Below are 19,859 nucleotides of genomic sequence, written 5' to 3' on the forward strand. Positions count from 1 at the left end.
GACGCCTCCTTGAGCTACTGATACTGAGAGCCGAAGAACACTGTCAACATCATCTTACAAGTTACACACCACTGTACTCACTTATATTTTACTTATATTTTATTTTATTTTATTTATGGTTTTTTTTTTATGCTTACAGTTGCACTTCATCAAGTTTTCGCGCCTTATAAATATTATCATTATAAGTAGTATCAGTTTCAGTTTCAGTAGCTCAAGGAGGCGTCACTGCGTTCGGACAAAACCATATACGCTACACCACATCTGCCAAGCAGATGCCTGACCAGCAGCGTAACCCAACGCGCTTAGTCAGGCCTTGAGAAAAAAAAACAAAAAACAAAAAAACCCGGGGGAATAAATAATAGATAAGCTTACATAAATAAATAAATAAATAAGTAGTAGTTCTCTTTTATGTATTTATCAATTATTTATTTATTTTTTGTTGTTGTTTTATTCATTTATTTATCTATCTATTTATTTATTTACTTATGTTTTGTTTTGTTATTTTATTTTATTATTTTAGTTTATTTTCTTTTATTCTTATTTTGTTTTATTTTATTTTATTCATTTATTTTTTTTATTTTTTTATTTAAAAAAAAAATTCTCAAGGCCTAACTAAGCGCGTTGGGTTACGGTGCTGGTCAGGTATCTGCTTGGCAGATGTGGTGTTGCGTATATGGATTTGTCCGAACGCAGTGACGTCTCCTTGAGCTACTGATACTGATATTAACCACCGACAGTGAGTGAATGCGTGTGAGGACAGTCGGTGTGTGGCTGCGATGGAAATGACGGTGATTGAAGTTGATATGGTGTAATTTGGACACATTAACTAACCACTTACCTTTCTCACCCCCCTCCCATCCCCCCAGCTCCTCACACACTGCCGGTCAGTGGTGGTGGTGGAGTGAGGTATAAAGCACAGCGACAGGGAGACAGTGGAGACAGGGACTGTGGTGTTCACCATGACTGCTGCACTGATCCTCCGCTCTTCTGCCTGCCTTCTCTGCCTCGCCTCCCTCCTGCCTCACGTCAGTACATCTCTCTTCACATTGCTGGCATTTCTTCACTCAACGCACACACACACACACACACACCACACACACACACGCGCCATCCTCATCACTGACATCACCAACATGACTGTCTCACGAAACACAAGATATTTCTGACAAAGTATGGTTGTGTAAGTTATGGACCAGGAATTTCAAACTTTATATCATGACTCTTTGCGCAACGGACAGTGCGTTTATATACATCATGTTAGTATCGTTGTCTCTTCTTTTTTTTTTTTTAATCATCTTACAAAATACACAATAAAACCCCCAGAATGTTTCATCATCTCAGAAAGAGAAATCAATTGGTGATGTAAAACACAAGATGTGAGAATCAGCCATTCAACTTGTATACATAAAATGCTTAGATGTCGCATTTTTTGTTAATTATTTTTGTTGAGATGGGGGTTTGAATACATCTCAACGGGTGCAATAGCCAAGTGGTCACAGTGTTGGACTTTCAATCTGAGGGTCCCGGGTTCGAATCTCAACATCGGCGCCTGGTGGGTAAAGGGTGGAGATTTTTCCGATCTCCCAGGTCAACATGTGCGGACCTGCTTGTGCCTGAACCCTCTTCGTATGTATACTGCAAGCAGAAGATCAAATACCGCACGCTAAAAACCCTGTAATCTATGTCAGCGTTCAGTGGGTTATGGAAACAAGAACATACCCAGTATGCACACCCCCGAAAACGGAGTATGGCTGCCTACACGGCGGGGTAAAAACGGTCATACACGCAAAAGGCCACTCGTATACATACGAGTGAACGTGGGAGTTGCAGCTAGCCCACGAGTGAAGAAGAAGTGGAATCCATCTCGACCCCTTTTCAGCAGACGAAGCTGGCAGATGCATTTGGGTCACTGAGATTATTTTTTAGAGGCGGTTGTGCTGCTGCTTGTGCACGATTTGTGTGTGTGTGTGTGTGTGTGTGTGTGCATGTTTCTCTTGGTAGCTGGCTAGACTGAGGCGTGCCGTGGTTGTGTAACAATGTGTTGTGTGACACGATTTATGTATGACGCTTTTCTTAAGGTTATCGGTGTGTGACGTCTTTGTATAATGACGAAGATCTAACTGATCTTGGGTGGAGACAGAGTCCTCGGAGAAGGGCGTAAATAGAAGAGGCGTTTGGCTGCTGCTGTTGTTTTGATACTGACACTCAGCTGTGCTTACTCCACTACCCTCGTTAAATAAAAATTCGTTTCGTTTCGTGTGCGTGTGTATGTGATCAAACCCTGGCTGAATGACACAGAACACGAAGGATGAGTGCCTGAAGACAATGGCCACTACCCAGGTGGCAGCCTGTTGTGCAAATGACTGAGTTCGGCCTCTGATCAAAGACAGGCACTGTATCAATATCAGTGTGGAGGATAGGCACAGACAAGTATCAATACAGAAGATATCGCTATATAAGTGTCAATAACGAACACGAAATACTAACTATGTGCGCAGGTGGAGGGGGTGGAGGCCAGAGGTCAGCCCTATGACCTGCAGATACAGCAGGTGTCACGGGTGGTGACGCGGGTCGATGATGATCTGATGATGACAGTGACCGTGGATTTCACCGCTTCCACCCAGCCCCAGACGGAGTGGACGTATGCTGGCCCTGATCATGGCACGGCCTACCTCACTGGTAAGGTGTCATTCGGATTCGCCTATTTCCGGTTCGCCTATCATATGTGTGATCCTGATTCGCCTAATGCCAGTTCGTCTATGCATTCTCTCTCTCTCTCTCTCTTTCTCTCTCTATCTCCCTGTGTGTGTGTGTGTGTGTGTGTGTGTGTGTTAGAAAAAGAGTCAAACTCAGATGATTAAATCATCACTGCATAGGCCTGTTGTTGTTAGTCCTTCGGAGTCGAAGATGACCACGACTTCAGCGTCAGATGGAGGATCAGTGACTGTGGGTCTGGAGGTAACTGGTGAGGCCAGTCCAGGCCCAGAAGGCTCGCCCACATGTGCGACACATGTTGTTTTGTGCTGTTGTGGATGTGGAGGTAGCTCGTGCATTGCCTGTCGCACGTTTCATCTGAGTCTCTGTGGTGCGTCATTTTTCTGCTGCATGTGCGGTGCAGAGAGCAAGTGATTCCAATCTTCTGGGATTGATGTTGAGGTGTTTGAGGGACACTTTGAGGCAGTCTTTGAAGCGTTTCTTCTGCACCCCAACTGAACATTTGCCCTGGCTCAGCTCTCCATACAGCAGCTGTTTTGGCAGTCGACTGTCAAACATCCTGACGACATGGCCAGTCAGTCTTGTGATTTCTTAACTCATTCTACTCCACAGCTACCTGTCTGCTACAACTGCCCTGGACCAGCACTACATGAGACCACTGCAGAAAAACACAGGGTGGTTCACTACAACAGTGAAAATCAATGGAGAATTGGTGATTTAATCAGTCAAACAAAGCTTCGTTTTCATGCTTTCGGAATCTGTAAATGGTTCAGTTTAAAATTCCAACTGTACCAAGCAAGAATGAACGAAATTTGAACAGTGTGTTGGTACGAGAATACTCGTATCTGGTCCACAGGGGAAATAAGAATGGTACGAGTTAACACGTACCTGGAATAGAATGAGTCAAGGAGGGTGTAGATACTGTGGATGCTGGCCCATTCCAGGAACCTGGTCCCTCCTTTCTGGTGATGACCTAGTTGATCAGATGCCAGTGCTTGTATCGTGGGTGCATCCAGGATGTCCTGTAACGGATAAGGAGGTGGAATGGGGTGGTGTTGGTGATGACAAGGTTGTGCACAGCACATGTCTTGCAAAGAAGTAGCAGGCCATTTCTGTTGCACTTGCCAGTGCTGTGTTTCCCAAGGATCCCTTCCCTGGTCTCGTCGTCTGCCCCCATTGTGTCTGTTTGTCGAGGACGCTATGTTTCTCTGATTGTGGGACTACTGCTGTGATGGAGACAAGTTCTTCACAGCGTTAGTTAATGCAGTGCAGTTTGTGTTAGTTCAAAATAGATGTGATTTTCTGTTCAGATAATCCATCAACTCACGTACATGTTCGTTATGTGTTGTTTAGCCTTGCCATGTACACTGTTGCCATATATTGTTTATATTGTTCGCCTTGGGTTCCTTTTGATTCAATTTCTATATGTGCCCCAAGTTGGGCGTTTTTGGATTAAACTCTGACTTTATTTCACTTGACTTGACTTGTCTTGCATGTGGTGTGTTCAGAGGGCACACAGGTCACGTTCTCGGAAGGTGTGGGACAGGCGATCGCCACCTCCAGACCTATCTTTTTGCTGTTCCTGAAGATTGGCGACTTTGACCGTCATACGCTGGAGCTCTTCATCAGATTTGGTTTCCCGTTCAACACGACTCAGACCCTCAACACTGTCCTGACATCTGTGTCGCCTGGTTATGACATCACGTATAGCCACGGTTAGCACGTGCTTCTGCCTCTCTGTCCTTCTTTGTTGTATGTTTGTGTCTGTCTGTCTTCCTTCTGTGAAGTTCGTTGGGGCTCACAGGAGGAAGAGGATTAACGTGTTTGGTTGTGCTGATGGTCAGGCATCTACCTAGCATATATTATGGCGAAACGTATGTGGATCTGTCCAAGCAGAGTGCCGCCGTCTTGAGAAATTGAAACTGAAACTGGAAAATGAATTCCTTCCTTCCATCATTTTTTTGTTCTTTCCCTCTTATTAACAACAATAATAATGCACATTTATATCGCACGTTTTCCAGAAATACGGCTCAGAGCACTTTACATTTCTCCTTCCCTCCATATCCCCCACCCCTCTACACACGTGTACAGACAGACAAACAGACACACACACACACACACACACACACACACACACACACACACACACACACACACACACACACACACACACAAACACCCACACACCCACAAGCATCCCGCCACATACAAATGGCTAACCTCTTCCCAAAAATAACGCATGCATTTGGAACAAGATCATGCCAAGTCCAGCACTGGAAATTCGCATTGTTGGAAAAGATGTGTTTTCAGAACAGGCTTAAATGATTTCAGCGAGGCAAAATGTCACAATTTTTGCTGCAGTTTGTTCCACAATGACGGGGCCTGAAAAGAAAGATCTCTGACAGTGGTGCTTTTTCTTTACAACAGGGATTTTCATAGCCCGATATTAGAAACAGAACAAAGGTGACGAGTTAGAATGTAAACTTTCAAAGAGGTCAGCGAGGTAGCGAGGCCCAGAGCTTGAGAGGGCAGAAAACGACAAAAGCAGAAAGGTCGCATTTAATTCTTTTTGAAACTGGTAGCCAGTGAAGAGAGTGGAAGAGAGGAGTAACGTGTTCAAATTTGGAGGACCTGAAAATAAGTCGAGCAGCATTGTTCTGAACTCTTTGAAGTTGGTCAAGTGAAGTTTTTGGAAAACGCTTTTTTGGAAAGAAAAATGCTGGCAAGAACAGAGTTGTAGTAATCAATTCTCGACAAAATAGAAACACAGACTTATGTTTTGGTTGTTTCCATAGACAGGGAATGGTGAACGGAACTAATTCTTCTCAACTCAAGGTAAGCTGATTTGTAAATGTTAGAAATGTATTACTGAAAGGACAGGCTGTGGTGAAGACTGACACCAAGGCTCCACACTGAGAACTGGGAGACAGAAATGAGTGTTGGTTCACTCACTCACTCACTCATTCCCTCGACCGCTAGGGTCGTTGGGGGGGACATGAGGAAGATGTCATAGCTCGCCACGCCGTTCTGTTGGCAGCTGTCGTGAGGAGATCTGGCATCGTCTTTTTGGTCCATTCCTTGACGTTGTCGGACCAGCTCTTTCTCTGCCGCCCCCGTCTGCGCCCTCCCTCTACAGTCCCTTACAGGATGGTTTGGAGAGGGTGTTATGTCGTATGACGTGACCAAACCATGCCATCTTCCGTCGTTTGACAGTCGCCAGCAGTGGTTCTTGGGGCCCAACAAGGTTGCTGACCAGGTTCCGCACATAGTCATTGGTCTTGTGCTTCTTGTAGGAGATGTGTAGTAGTCTCCTCAAGCACTTGGTTTCGAATGTTGGTTACCAGAAGAGAATGAGGGAGAGACGGTTGGCTCAAATGCGGCAGGCCAGCAACAGCTCAGTCGTTTCATCGTTTAGCTGTAGTTTGTTGAATATCACCCAGACCTCAAGTCCGATATACACTCTTACGTGTGTGTCATCAGTTTATCAGTTTCAGCAATGGAAGCAGACTGACAGAGTTGAGTGTCCTAAGAAAAAAAACTCTCGTGCGAGAAACAGAGATATTTAATTACGTCAGACAGTGGGGTAGCATACAAAAGAAACAGAATAGGACCAAGGACCAATCCCTGTGGGACACCATATGATAGCAGAGTTACGTAAGAGTATTTGCCATTCACACAGTCTGAGTTTGATCCAATAAGTAGGACTGAAACCAGGAAAGAGCAAGATCATGGATACTAAAAGAATGTTTGAGACTTTGAATGAGAATTGTATCAAATGCTGCAGTAAAATCTTAAAGAGAAAAAAACCGAAATTTTGTCTTTATCAAAACCACAACAAAATTGCCGTTTATAATTTTCAGCAATGTTGTTTCAGTACCTTGTCTGTACGCAGGGTGATGGTGGTCCAACAGATCATTCTGCTCTTGGCAATTAAGAAACTAGGAGAGGACAAGCTTTTCTGAACTTTTGGAAAGGAAGGACAATTCTGCAACGGGTCTGTAATTATTCAGATTGTTCTAGTCTAATGAAGGCTTCGTTATGAGCGAAAGCACAACAGCATGCTTAAAAAATAGTTTCAGTTTCTTAAGGAGGGGTCACTACTTTCGAACAAATTCATATACACTACACCACATCTACTAGTCAGATGCCTGACCAGCAGCATAACCCAACGCGCTTAGTCAGGCCTTGAGTATATGCATATATATATTTATGTACCCATCAGAGTGGATGCAGTTCACATATTTTGCCAGAGGACAGCTCCCTCGTTGTCATGGGTCCTTTTTCTGTGTGCCAAGAGCATGCTGCACGCGGGACCTCTGTTTATCGTCTCATCCAAATGACCAGACGCTCAGTACGATTCATGCTGCACACGGGACCTCTGTTTATCGTCTCATCCAAATGACCAGACGCTCAGTATGATTCGTGCTGCACGCGGGACCTCTGTTTATCGTCTCATCCAAATGACCAGACGCTCAGTATGATTCATGCTGCACACGGGACCTCTGTTTATCGTCTCATCCAAATGACCAGACGCTCAGTATGATTCATGCTGCACACGGGACCTCTGTTTATCGTCTCATCCAAATGACCAGACGTGCAGTATGATTCATGCTGCACACGGGACCTCTGTTTATCGTCTCATCCAAATGACCAGACGCTCAGTATGATTCGTGCTGCACACGGGACCTCTGTTTATCGTCTCATCCAAATGACCAGACGTGCAGTATGATTCGTGCTGCACACGGGACCTCTGTTTATCGTCTCATCCAAATGACCAGACGTTCAGTACGATTCATGCTGCACACGGGACCTCTGTTTATCGTCTCATCTAAATGACCAGACGTTCAGTACGATTCATGCTGCACACGGGACCTCTGTTTATCGTCTCATCCAAATGACCAGACGTTCAGTACGATTCATGCTGCACACGGGACCTCTGTTTATCGTCTCATCCAAATGACCAGACGCTCAGTATGATTCGTGCTGCACACGGGACCTCTGTTTATCGTCTCATCTAAATGACCAGACGTTCAGTACGATTCATGCTGCACACGGGACCTCTGTTTATCGTCTCATCCAAATGACCAGACGCTCAGTACGATTCATGCTGCACACGGGACCTCTGTTTATCGTCTCATCCAAATGACCAGACGCTCAGTACGATTCATGCTGCACACGGGACCTCTGTTTATCGTCTCATCCAAATGACCAGACGCTCAGTACGATTCATGCTGCACACGGGACCTCTGTTTATCGTCTCATCCAAATGACCAGACGCACAGTATGATTTTTCAGTCAAACGTGGGAGAAAGGGTGAGAGCAGGATTTGAACCCAAACCCTCACATAGACAGTACAGGCATATAGGTGTCTTAACCACTCGGCCACCTTTCTCCTTATCGTCTTTCTTGTTCACATTTTAAAGAAAAGAGATACAAATTATGGACAGTATCAGTTTCAGTTTCAGTAGCTCAATGAGGCGTCACTGCGTCCGGACAAATCCATATACGCTACACCACATCTGCCAAGCAGATGCCTGACCAGCAGCGTAACCCGACGCGCTTAGTCAGGCCTTGAGAAAAAAATAGAATAAAATAAAATAAATTAAATTAAAAATAAAATAAAATAACAGTAATAATAATAATAGATAAATACATAAAAAAAAGAACTACTGCTAATAATAATAATATGTATAAGGCGCAAAAACTTGATGAAGCCAACTATAGGCGTACAAAAAAATAATAAAATAAAATATGGACAGAACACATACAATGACACGAACTACACCATCGACGTGTTTACTGCATATGCATGTTGTTGTTTTTTAAAGTGGATACTGAACAAACTAGAATGAACATTTTAAAAAAGAAAAAGAAAGAAAGGTAAAAAAAAAAAATCGACAGTGTCTCTGAGTTTCGGTGGGACTACCCTGCACCGGTTTGTGCAGATCTGGAGAAAACAGTGACAGAGTGCCGTGTGTCTGAGGCAATGCCACCGTCTCCTTTACTGCGAACGAAAAAAAAAATCGAGATTTATCAAAATGACATAATTTAAATGGTGTTATCATCTGGAGTGTAGTAACGAATTTATCGCGCTAACATACTTAACTTTAGATATCAATTTTGGATTATGAAACGAGTGTGTGTGTGTCTGTGTGTGTGTGTGTGTGTGCGTGCGTGCGTGCGTGCGTGTGGGCATGTGAATGTGTGTGTGTGCCCGCGCGCGCGCGTGTGTGTGTGAATGTGTGTGTGTGTGTGTGTGTGTGCGCGCGCGCGTGCGTGCGTGCGCGTGTGTGTGTGTGTGTGTGTGTGTTGTGTCAGGCGAGTCGTTCCAGGTGACGGCTTCTGTTCCCAGGAACGTGGCAGATAACTTCAACTGGTCTCCCAAACCGCTCTCGGAGGGCCTCGACTTACGGCTGAAGTCCTGCTACATGGACCAGAACACTCGCCGTGTCCTGTCCTCTGTGGACTATCTCCGTGACCCCAACACCTCCCGATTCCTTAAGGTCAGTTTCAGTTTTTTTCAAGGTGTCTCTGCGTTCAGACAATTCCTTATACGCCACACCACATCTGTTAGGGAGGTTCGTATGCGGCAGCATCATAACTGTACGTGCTTCGTCAGGCCTTGAGTGCATGCATTATGTGAGTGACCACCTGAGTGGATTTCTTCAACATAATTTGGCCAGAGGACAACACTTAATAAAGTTGCCATGGATTCTTTTTGAGTGCGTCAAATTCGTGCTGGACACGGGCACCTCAGAATACAGCCTCATCCAAATGACCACATGCTCAGCCTGATTTTCCAGTCAAACTAGGGAGAAATGGCGACGCATCACTCCTGGGTCACTGTCCATGATATTACATCACTAACACTCCATCACACGAACACGAACCCCTGAGAAAACAACGGAGAGAAGAGCAATCACAGTTAAAGTACGAATGCTTGTATTTAAGAAGCATGGTTATTTATAATTCATGTACAGGGGATCTATAAGATATTGGAGATTCAGTAAAATCATATGATAGGGGTAAAAATCAGCAATATCTTTCGACCGTTTGAACCACACCACAACTCCCTTCCTTGTTACAGTCTGTTATTCAGTTCATCCCTCTGTTGCCTGTTACAGTCTAATATTCAGCCTGGTTCTTTGTTGCCTGTTACAGTCTAACATTCAGCCTGGTTCTTTGTTGCCTGTTACAGTCTAACATTCAGCCTGGTTCTGTGTTGCCTGTTACAGTCTAACATTCAGCCTGGTTCTTTGTTGGCTGTTACAGTTCTAACATTCAGCCTGGTTCTTTGTTGCCTGTTACAGTCTAACATTCAGCCTGGTTCTTTGTTGGCAGCCTGGTTCTGTGTGGGCTGTTACAGTTCTAACATTCAGCCTGGTTCTTTGTTGGCAGCCTGGTTCTTTGTTGCCTGTTACAGTCTAACATTCAGCCTGGTTCTTTGTTGGCTGTTACAGTTCTAACATTCAGCCTGGTTCTTTGTTGGCTGTTACAGTCTAACATTCAGCCTGGTTCTTTGTTGGCTGTTACAATTCTAACATTCAGCCTGGTTCTGTGTTGCCTGTTACAGTCTAACATTCAGCCTGGTTCTTTGTTGGCTGTTACAGTCTAACATTCAGCCTGGTTCTTTGTTGCCTGTTACAGTTCTAACATTCAGCCTGGTTCTTTGTTGGCAGCCTGGTTCTGTGTTGGCTGTTACAGTCTAACATTCAGCCTGGTTCTTTGTTGGCTGTTACAGTCTAACATTCAGCCTGGTTCTTTGTTGGCAGCCTGGTTCTTTGTTGGCTGTTACAGTCTAACATTCAGCCTGGTTCTTTGTTGGCTGTTACAGTCTAACATTCAGCCTGGTTCTTTGTTGGCTGTTACAGTCTAACATTCAGCCTGGTTCTTTGTTGGCTGTTAGAGTTTAACATTCAGCCTGGTTCTTTGTTGCCTGTTACACTCTAACATTCAGCCTGGCTCTTTGTTGCCTGTTACAGTCTAACATTCAGCCTGGTTCTTTGTTGCCTGTTACAGTCTAACATTCAGCCTGGTTCTTTGTTGGCTGTTACAGTTCTAACATTCAGCCTGGTTCTTTGTTGGCTGTTACAGTCTAACATTCAGCCTGGTTCTTTGTTGCCTGTTACAGTCTAACATTCAGCCTGGTTCTTTGTTGCCTGTTACAGTCTAACATCACCTATGGAGATCAGGGAGCCAACTGGGAGCTGAACTTCACCACTGCCCGCAGGGACATCAACGGCTACTTTCGTTTCTTCACTTTCAATGAGCACATCAGCTACCGCGATGACTCCCCCGAGAAGTTTATCGAGGAGGTGTGTGTGTGTGTGTGTGTGTGTGTGTGTGTGTGTGTGTGTGTTAGTTATTGTGCAGTTGGGTGTGTTTATAATAGAAGTGGGTGTTCATGATGGGTGCATATGCTGGAGGTGGGAGGGTTTTTTTGGTTTTTTTTTAGATGGAGGAAGTGTTAATGCTGGGGGTGAGTGTTTGTGACAGGTAGATGTTTATGATGGAAGTGGGTGTCTAAGATAGAGGTGGGTGTTTATGATGGCTGTTAATGACGGAGATGGGTATTTGTGATGAAGATGGGTGTTTATGGTGGAGGTGGATGTTTATGATGGAAATGGGTGTTTGCTATGGAGATCGCTGTTTATGATGGTGTGAGAGTTTATGGTGGAGGTGGATGTTTGACTGCAGTTCAGCATTGAGGTGTGCATTCATTCTGATACTTTGTGGCCTAGCTGCATGTTATAAGTGGAGATGTGTTTTTGTGTCGCCAGCTGCGTCAGTGGCATTTGTGGTGAAAGTTGCAGAAACTTGTAATTATTATTTGTGACAGCTTTTTCACATAAGCTTGTGGTTATGATGTCAGGTAATGACAGCCAGGTGTGTGCCTGTGGTTATGATGTCAGGTAATGACAGCCAGGTGTGTGCCCGTGGTTATGATGTCAGGTAATGACAGCCAGGTGTGTGCCTGTGGTTATGATGTCAGGTAATGACAGCCAGGTGTGTGGTTATGATGTCAGGTAATGACAGCCAGGTGTGTGCCTGTGGTTATGATGTCAGGTAATGACAGCCAGGTGTGTGCCTGTGGTTATGATGTCAGGTAATGACAGCCAGGTGTGTGCCTGTGGTTATGATGTCAGGTAATGACAGCCAGGTGTGTGCCTGTGGTTATGATGTCAGGTAATAACAGTGGTTACAAATTACGAGTGATGTGCGTGTCTTACTTGCGTATAGTTACTTCAGTGTGCTGCACTTTATGACTGGGATGAATGTAGACATACGATTACTGGTCTCAGGTATCACTGTTGGAAAAGTGGGAGCACTGTCTGTTTGTGTTGTTCGATGGACCAAATGCATATGTCACCCTTTTGTCAGCAAACGTGACAACAGTTTCCTTTATTTAAGAGAGATAATTCGGCATTCTTGTATCTTGCATCCTGCAATCTTTTTCCTGTGTTCAGATTTGGGAGAGGGTAGACGTGCGGGTGCATAACGGCAGCACCCCGGGTCCCTTCCCTGTCGGGTACGCCTACATTAAATCCTCCCCTTCGTCTAAGGACTGCACGGAGGGCGAGAAGTGTCGTCTCTACTGCTACGGCTTCGCCAATGACATCGATGACGTCTCCATCGTTAAGGCGAGGCTTGGACTTGAGTCTGTTGTAGTCAGCTTGACGGTCATATTTTGGCCGGAGACTGACTGATCGAAATAGATTGCATAGTTTTCTTTTCTTTGCTGTGTCTTGCTCTTCCCCGACTGAACTTCTCACATCCACCCCATCCCATCCCAACCTACCCCACCCCACCCCTCACACACGCACACACGCACACACACACACACACACACACACACACACACACACACACACACACAGTTTTCATGATTTCTTTTTCCTTATTGCACTATAACATTTCACAAATGAATTGCTCTCTCGCACACTGCCGAGCTCCAGAAGAAGATCCCAGCAGTGGAAAGAAGATGCTTCAGAAAGCTAACAGGCATCACCTACACTGAGCACGTCACAAACGCTGAGGTCCGTCAGAAGATCACCCAAGCCACAGGATCCCACGATGACCTTCTAATCGTCACCACGAGGAGGAAGCTGAAATGGGACGGAGACAGCACAACATCTGACGGACTCGCAAAGGCCATTCTGCAGGGTACTGTTCCAGGCAGCAGGAAAAGATGTTGGCAAAAGAAAATGTGGGCAGGACAACATCAAATAATGGACATACCTGAGTTTCCCAGATTCCTTGAGAGCTGCGGGAGACAGGAACTGGTCTGGGAATCATCTATGGTGCCACCGACGACCCTCCACTGGGTTACGGGATAGGTGAAGGTGAAGGTAAAACATAAGGGAATTTATTTTAACTGGTAGGACCAATTCCTTCGGTCAAAGATTCTTCTCATTCACCGCCCCCACCCAGTGGAACTCCTTACCATACAAATCAAGACACTATCAGTCCATTGTCTGCTTCAAAGTCAGCCTCAAGACTCATCCTTTCAATATTGGCCTTGAGTAATTGTTACGTGTGTGTGCATGTGTGCATGCTTGTATCTGTACATATATCAATGTAGTTTGCTATGTGTATTGTACTTAGTGCACCTGGTACTTGGTGCGCTGCATTGCGACCACCTCAGATAGTGCTCGCATCGTTTAATTGATAGCATCACACACACACACACACACACACACACACACACACACACACACATTGAATTGTTACTGTTAAATGTAATTGCATGTTAGTTATGCATTTTTTGGTGGTTTTCTAGTTTCCGTCCTTTTCCGTTTACCTCTTCCCTGCCCCCCCTCCCTCCCCCTTACCCCCCCACCCCCCCTTTTTTTACGTCTAATATCACTGATAGTGAAAAGACCTAAACTAAAGAACGAACGAACACACACACACACACACACACACACACACACACACACACATATATATATATATATATATATATATATATATATACATTAAAAAAAAAGAGATATATATAGAGAGAGAGACAGATAAACAACACTTTAGACACAATGAAATATCGTTGTAGTATCTTGTTGTCTGTGCAGGACGGTGGAGGCCCAGCGGGTACCCTGCAAACCAGCTTCAGGAACAGCGACCACGTCCTGTTCCAAACCAGCTTCACCGCCACTGGCGACTTCACCGGCAACTACACCTGTCGACTCAGGTCCAGGGACGGAGCCACAGCCAGTGCCACCGTGAGGGTGTACTAAGATGGAGGTGGCAGTGAGGTGGAACCTGACGTGACATCAGTGTCTAGAGACGTAATCTCAACCACCGTCTGTTTTGTGGCAGTATTAAAGTTTGCTGTGCAGAACGAGTCTTTATTGTTCTTTATTGTTTGGATCGTTCTTTTTTTAAATTAAAAAAAATTATTACATCTTGTTGACAAAATGGAGCTTGACGCGATGTCTGTATGTGTGTGTGTGTGTGTGTGTGTGTGTGTGAGAGAGAGAGAGAGAGAGAGAGAGAGAGATGAGCGGGAGACAGACAAGATAAAATTCTCGATTTCTGAGATAATATATAAGCAATGTTTTGATTTTTTTTCCTGCCCTGAACAGGGTCTACACTACACAATAGTAAATAAAAGCATAGGCATGGCGGTGATAAAATATATAAGAAATAAAGCAGGTGTGTGTGTGTATGTTTGTGTACAAATATGCAAGCCCACATACCTTTCACATTAAATCACAGCAAAATGCAACAGTAAATTTATTGTGCAAATAAACTGGCTTATTTTTTTTTCTTCTTCTTTTTTTGTGTGGGCCAATCCTAAAGGTGCATTGTCATTATAAACAGGATGAGTGGAAAGAACATAATATTTTCTATTTTAGTGCGAAATGTGGTGTTGAATGACGAAGTAAATCATCAAAAGAAAATGACAAATTTAAAGTTTACTACAGACACACACCCAGACAACCGAAACTGGCTGCTCTCACTGGAGGATGCTGTGCTGTAGTGGCATAAAGACGTTTGAAAACAAGAGAACGCTGGCCGGAAGCGTGAGCGAAGGAAGCAGGGCTCAACTTCTGGAGAAGTTTTCCCTTGCAACACCTGTGGGAAGTGCTGCGCATCCAGAATCGGCCTCTTCTCCCATATGAGGACACACACCGACAGATTAGCCTGCCTGCCTACTCATCCGTCGGTCCGATTGTTTACACAAGCAAGTTAAAAAAAAAAAAAAAATGGCCTGGAGGTAACGCGTCCGCCAGGGAAGCGAGAGAATCTGAGTGCGCTGGTTCGAATCACACAGTGGCCAGTATTTTCTCCCCCTCCACTGAACCTTGAGTGGTGGTCTGGACGCTACATGTCATTCGGATGAGACGATAAACCGACGTCCAGTGTGCAGCATGCAGCAAGCGCACATTAAAGAACCCACGGCAACAAAAAGGTTCGTTGTCCCCGGCAAAATTCTGTATAAAAATCCACCTCGATAGGAAAAAAAAAAATTGCAGGTAGGAAAGAAAAAGGTCGGCGCTCTCATTGTATATAGCGACGGACTCCCTGGGAAGAGCAGCCCGAATGTTCACACAAAAGAAATCTGTTGTGACAAAAAAGAGTAATACAATACAATACGATGCGATACAATACATACAATACAAATACATGTCACTGAATTGTTAGCACGGACAGCTATATAACATGTGAAAGACTGAAGCAATCATCTGGCAATTTGCCCCAACAAGCTTGGGTAGCAGCACCCAGCTGCGCTCTCACTGTATCCCCCCCCCCCACCCCCCTAACACCCCTCCTGGGTGAAGAAGGCAAGTGGTCCTGAATGGACACAGAGGATGGTGATTTCCAAACGTGAAATGTCATCATCGTGACTGGTTGTCAGGCCTTTTCTCTACCCTCTCTCTCTCTCCCTCTAGCTGTCAGTCTCTCTCTTTCTTTCTCTCTTTCTATCTCTCTCCCTTTCTCTTTTTGTCTCTCTCTCGCTTTCCCTTCAAGTTCTACCTCTGTGTGTGTGTCTCTCTCTGTGTCTCTGCTTAGACATAATTAAGTAAAAGGTCATGTCCATGTACAGTCCGGTATCTTGTGATGCTGTACAAGAGGTGCAATGACCCCTCCCACGCCCACCTCCCAGCCCCCTGGTTTTGAAAATTTTGAAAAACTACCGACCAGTTTCTAATCTTCCATTCATGTCCAAACTCCTTGAAAAAGCTGTCCTGAAGCAGCTCAACAATTACCTTTGTTTCAACAATCTCATCCACCCATTTCAGTCTGCCTGTCGGGCTGACCACTCTCCTCCACATCCTGAATAATCTACTGCTAGCGTCCAACTCAGGAAAATTTTCTCTTCTCACTCTTCTCGACTTGTCAGCCGCCTTTGACACGATAGACCATTCAATCCTTCTTTCCAGTCTTCATTTTACATTTGGTATCAACGGCACTGTTCTAAACTGGTTCAAATCTTATCTCACTGATCGATTCCAGTCTGTCATCGTTGATCATTGCCAATCTGAACCCGTTAAAATCGAACATGGAGTCCCACAGGGATCTGTTTTAGACCCAGTGCTCTTCACACTGTACACTGCTCCTCTCGCTGGACTGCCAGTCATCATTCCTATACTGATGACACTCAACTCCAGAAGAGTGATACCCCTGAAAAATTGTCGTCGCTTTTGCAAGAAACATCCAACTGCTTCCTGGACATAAAAAACTGGATGATTCTAAATAAATTTAACGCAGGCAAAACTGAAGCAATGATCATAGGAACTAAACAAAAACTCTCTTCCATCACAACGGACACAATCAAACTTGGCAGTACATCCATCCCTCTTTCCAGTTCAGTCAGGAACCTCGGCGTTGTCCTTGACAACACACTGTCCATGCAAAAAACTAATCAGTCAGACATATCATTCCTGCTACTGTCAATTGCGGCGCATCAGTTCCGTCCGGAAATATCTGTCCACTGACGCAACATCTAGACTTGCCGTTTCTCTCATTCTCTCTCGCCTTGACTACTGTAACTCTCTATTGTCTGGTTTGCCTGCTTCATCCATTCAATCCCTTCATCGCATACAAAACTCTGCTGCCCGACTCGTCCTCAGAAAGAAAAGATCTGAGCACATCACTCCTCGTTTGCAACATCTCCACTGGTTCCCTGTCTCACGCAGAATAAAATACAAGATCAGCACTCTATATTATAAATGTATTCACAGATCTGCCCCTTCCTATCTATGTGGCTGCCTTCACCTCTGCACTCCATCTCGCTCTCTACGATCGGCTTCGGATCCACTCTGTTTACGCATACCCAGATACAAACACTCGACTGTTGGCCGCCGTTCTTTCTCTGTCTCTGGACCTTGTAATTGGAATGAACTTCCTCTTTCGCTTCGTCAGGTCTCCACACTCAGCTCTTTCAAGTCTGGCCTTAAAACCCACCTCTTCTCAAAATAGCCTCCCTTCCCTGCCTCTACCTTGTCTTCAGTTGTTGTTTTTCCAGTTTTAGAGTTATGCATGTGTTTGAATGACTGGTGCGAAAGCGCTTTGATTTGTCTGCACAAGATTCAGCGCTATATAATAATAATATTAATAATAATCATAATAATAATAATTTTGAATTATGGTCCATAGCTAAAGTGAAAAAAAAATCAGTTCTCTGTGTCTGTCTCTGTATCTCTCTTGTGTACAGGTCAGTGACCTCACGAATTAATACAGTTCAGTTCTCTCTCTCTCTCTCTCTCTCTCTCTCTCTCTCTCTCTCACACACACACACACACAGAGTTTTAGAGTTATGCATGCGTGTGAATGACTGGTGTGAAAGCGCTTAGATTTGTCTCTGCACACGATTCAGCGCTATATGGATACTATCATTATTTATTATTATTATTATTATTACACACGCACGCACACGGATATATACACACACGTGTGCTTAACTGCACGCACGCACATAGCAAGCAGATAGCAGAGAATGAAAAGCCCTGACGGTCAGAATAATGCACGTTTCCCATGGACAGACTGCAGAGAGGTCGCCGTCGAACACCAAGACAGGTCAAGTCAAGATTTTATTTCATGATGGTAAATTGAATAAGCAACAATTGCTTTTTTTACATCAAGCCATCAATGAAAAAAGAAAATAAATGAATTTTAAAAAATACAAATAAATAACTAAAAATTTAAAAAAACGGGAAAAAAGGAGAAAAAAGAGAAGAAAAAAATTAGGAGAGAGAGAGAGAGAGAGAGAGAGAGAGAGAAGAAACAAGTAGATGAAGAGCAACAGTAACAACAAAATGCATATATATATTGTGATAAAGAAATACACAACTGCATTTCCATTTCACACACGCACACAACACACAGACACACACACCACTGAACACAAATTCTCGGACACAGTTACACCATGCCCATCCCACCCACATGTCACATGTTCCCTCATATACACCATGGACAGTCAGTGAGTTCATCAAAAGGACGATTGGTGGTTGTGGTGAAAAATGAGATGATTGAAGCTGAATGGTGTTATTACCAGACCAGTTTGCCGTCCTCACTCGCCCCCCCCCCCCCCCCCCCCCCCCCCCACACACACACACACACCCGCCCCTTCCTCACCCACCCACCCACCCACAGTGGAGACAGGGAGACAGGGACTGTTGTGTTCACCATGACTGCTGCACTGATCCTCCGCTCTTCTGCCTGCCTTCTCTGCCTCGCCTCCCTCCTGCCTCGCGTCAGTACATCTCTCCTCACATTGCTGGCATTTCTTCACTCAACGCACACACACCACACACCACACACACACACGCGCCATCCTCATCACTGACATCACCAACATGACTGTCTCACGTGAGTACATCTCTCCTCACATTGCTAGCATTTCTTCACTCAACACACACACACCACACACCACACACACACACGCGCCATCCTCATCACTGACATCACCAACATGACTGTCTCACGTGAGTACATCTCTCCTCACATTGCTAGCATTTCTTCACTCAACGCACACACACACACACACACACACAATCATCAATTCTATCATCACGAACATGACTCTCTCACGGAACTGACCACAGCTTCGGCAAAGTGGGGTTGTTTCAGTTACAGTTCATTAATTTTGAACTTCATCACAATGATCATCATAATAAAAGGACACTTGGTACACCCATTTCGTACTTCATGATAATAATAATTATAATAAAAGGATATTTGGTACACCCATTTCGTACTTCATGATAATAATAATTATAACAAAAGGTCATTTGATACACCCACTCTAGTGACACAAAAGCCCTGGACATTTACAATGAAAAATACAATGATATTTGCTTACTAATAACACACACAATACACCTGCATGCACACATCCTCTGGCTCAAACTCCAACCCACAAACCCACACCCACTCCACACAAGATCTAGACACACAAACACACACTCACTCCACACAAAATCTAGACACACAAACCCACACCCACTCCACACAAGATCTAGACACACAAACACACGCGCGCGCGTGGACGCGCAAGCACACCTTGGCCGCCCAAGGTATATGAACATGTGCACGTATAAAAATAGTGACAATAATAAAAATTAAAGATAAAAACCCCATAAAAATGAAGACAAGGAGTTATCTACTGATTAGAATGGCTGGAATTATGAGTTTTCAAGATTTTTTGAAAGGAGGACAAAAAACAGCATGGCGGACAGGAAACGGAAGTGCGCTTCATAAGAAAGAAGCCTGGAAAGAGAAAGTGCGTTTTCCATAATTATGATCTGGTTCTGTAGGAGGGAATCTTTAAGTGACGGTCATCAACTGAAAACTGGAGCTGGTGAGATGGAGAGAAGTAATGCAGAAGCCCAGAAAAGTAAGAAGGAGCCATGCCATTCATAATTTGCAGCACGGGAGAGAGTTTGCATTCTGTTCTTTTCTCCATAGGTAACCAGTGGAGGAAATGAAAGAGAGGAGTAACATGAGCAGATTTTGGAAAATGAAAGATAAGTGGTTTTGGACTCACGGAAGTCTGGATAACAAGTAGTTGGGGGCATCCAGCGAGCAAAGAATCACAGTAGTCAAGCCTAGCTAGGACCAGGGAACAGACAAGTGTTTTTGTTTCATCCTGAGACAGAAAGTTCTGAAAGAGCTTGTTCTGCGTAACTCAAGGT

General features: G+C 44.4%; 1 protein-coding gene across 1 annotated transcript; it reads left to right on the plus strand.

Annotated features, from left to right (window-relative positions):
- The first annotated feature begins 872 nt into the window (after positions 1-872).
- On the plus strand, positions 873-14,050 carry LOC143290273 (uncharacterized). Its single transcript, XM_076599615.1, has 7 exons — positions 873-1,025; positions 2,499-2,679; positions 4,224-4,430; positions 9,034-9,218; positions 10,884-11,030; positions 12,183-12,356; positions 13,788-14,050. Exons 1-7 carry the CDS (start codon positions 960-962, stop codon positions 13,950-13,952), a joined length of 1,125 nt encoding a protein of 374 aa, XP_076455730.1. The 5' UTR covers positions 873-959; the 3' UTR covers positions 13,953-14,050.
- Positions 14,051-19,859: the final 5,809 nt, after the last annotated feature.

Source organism: Babylonia areolata, chromosome 15, assembly GCF_041734735.1.
Source record: "Babylonia areolata isolate BAREFJ2019XMU chromosome 15, ASM4173473v1, whole genome shotgun sequence".
NCBI lineage: Eukaryota > Metazoa > Mollusca > Gastropoda > Neogastropoda > Buccinidae > Babylonia > Babylonia areolata.

Excerpts from the sequence above, each read along its gene's own strand:
- LOC143290273 (XM_076599615.1), top strand. The coding sequence starts at position 960 with ATGACTGCTGCACTGATCCTCCGCTCTTCTGCCTGCCTTCTCTGCCTC. Across the intron at positions 1,026-2,498 it reads TCGCCTCCCTCCTGCCTCAC|GTGGAGGGGGTGGAGGCCAG; the intron begins GTCAGTACATCT and ends CTATGTGCGCAG. Across the intron at positions 12,357-13,787 it reads ATGACGTCTCCATCGTTAAG|GACGGTGGAGGCCCAGCGGG; the intron begins GCGAGGCTTGGA and ends TTGTCTGTGCAG.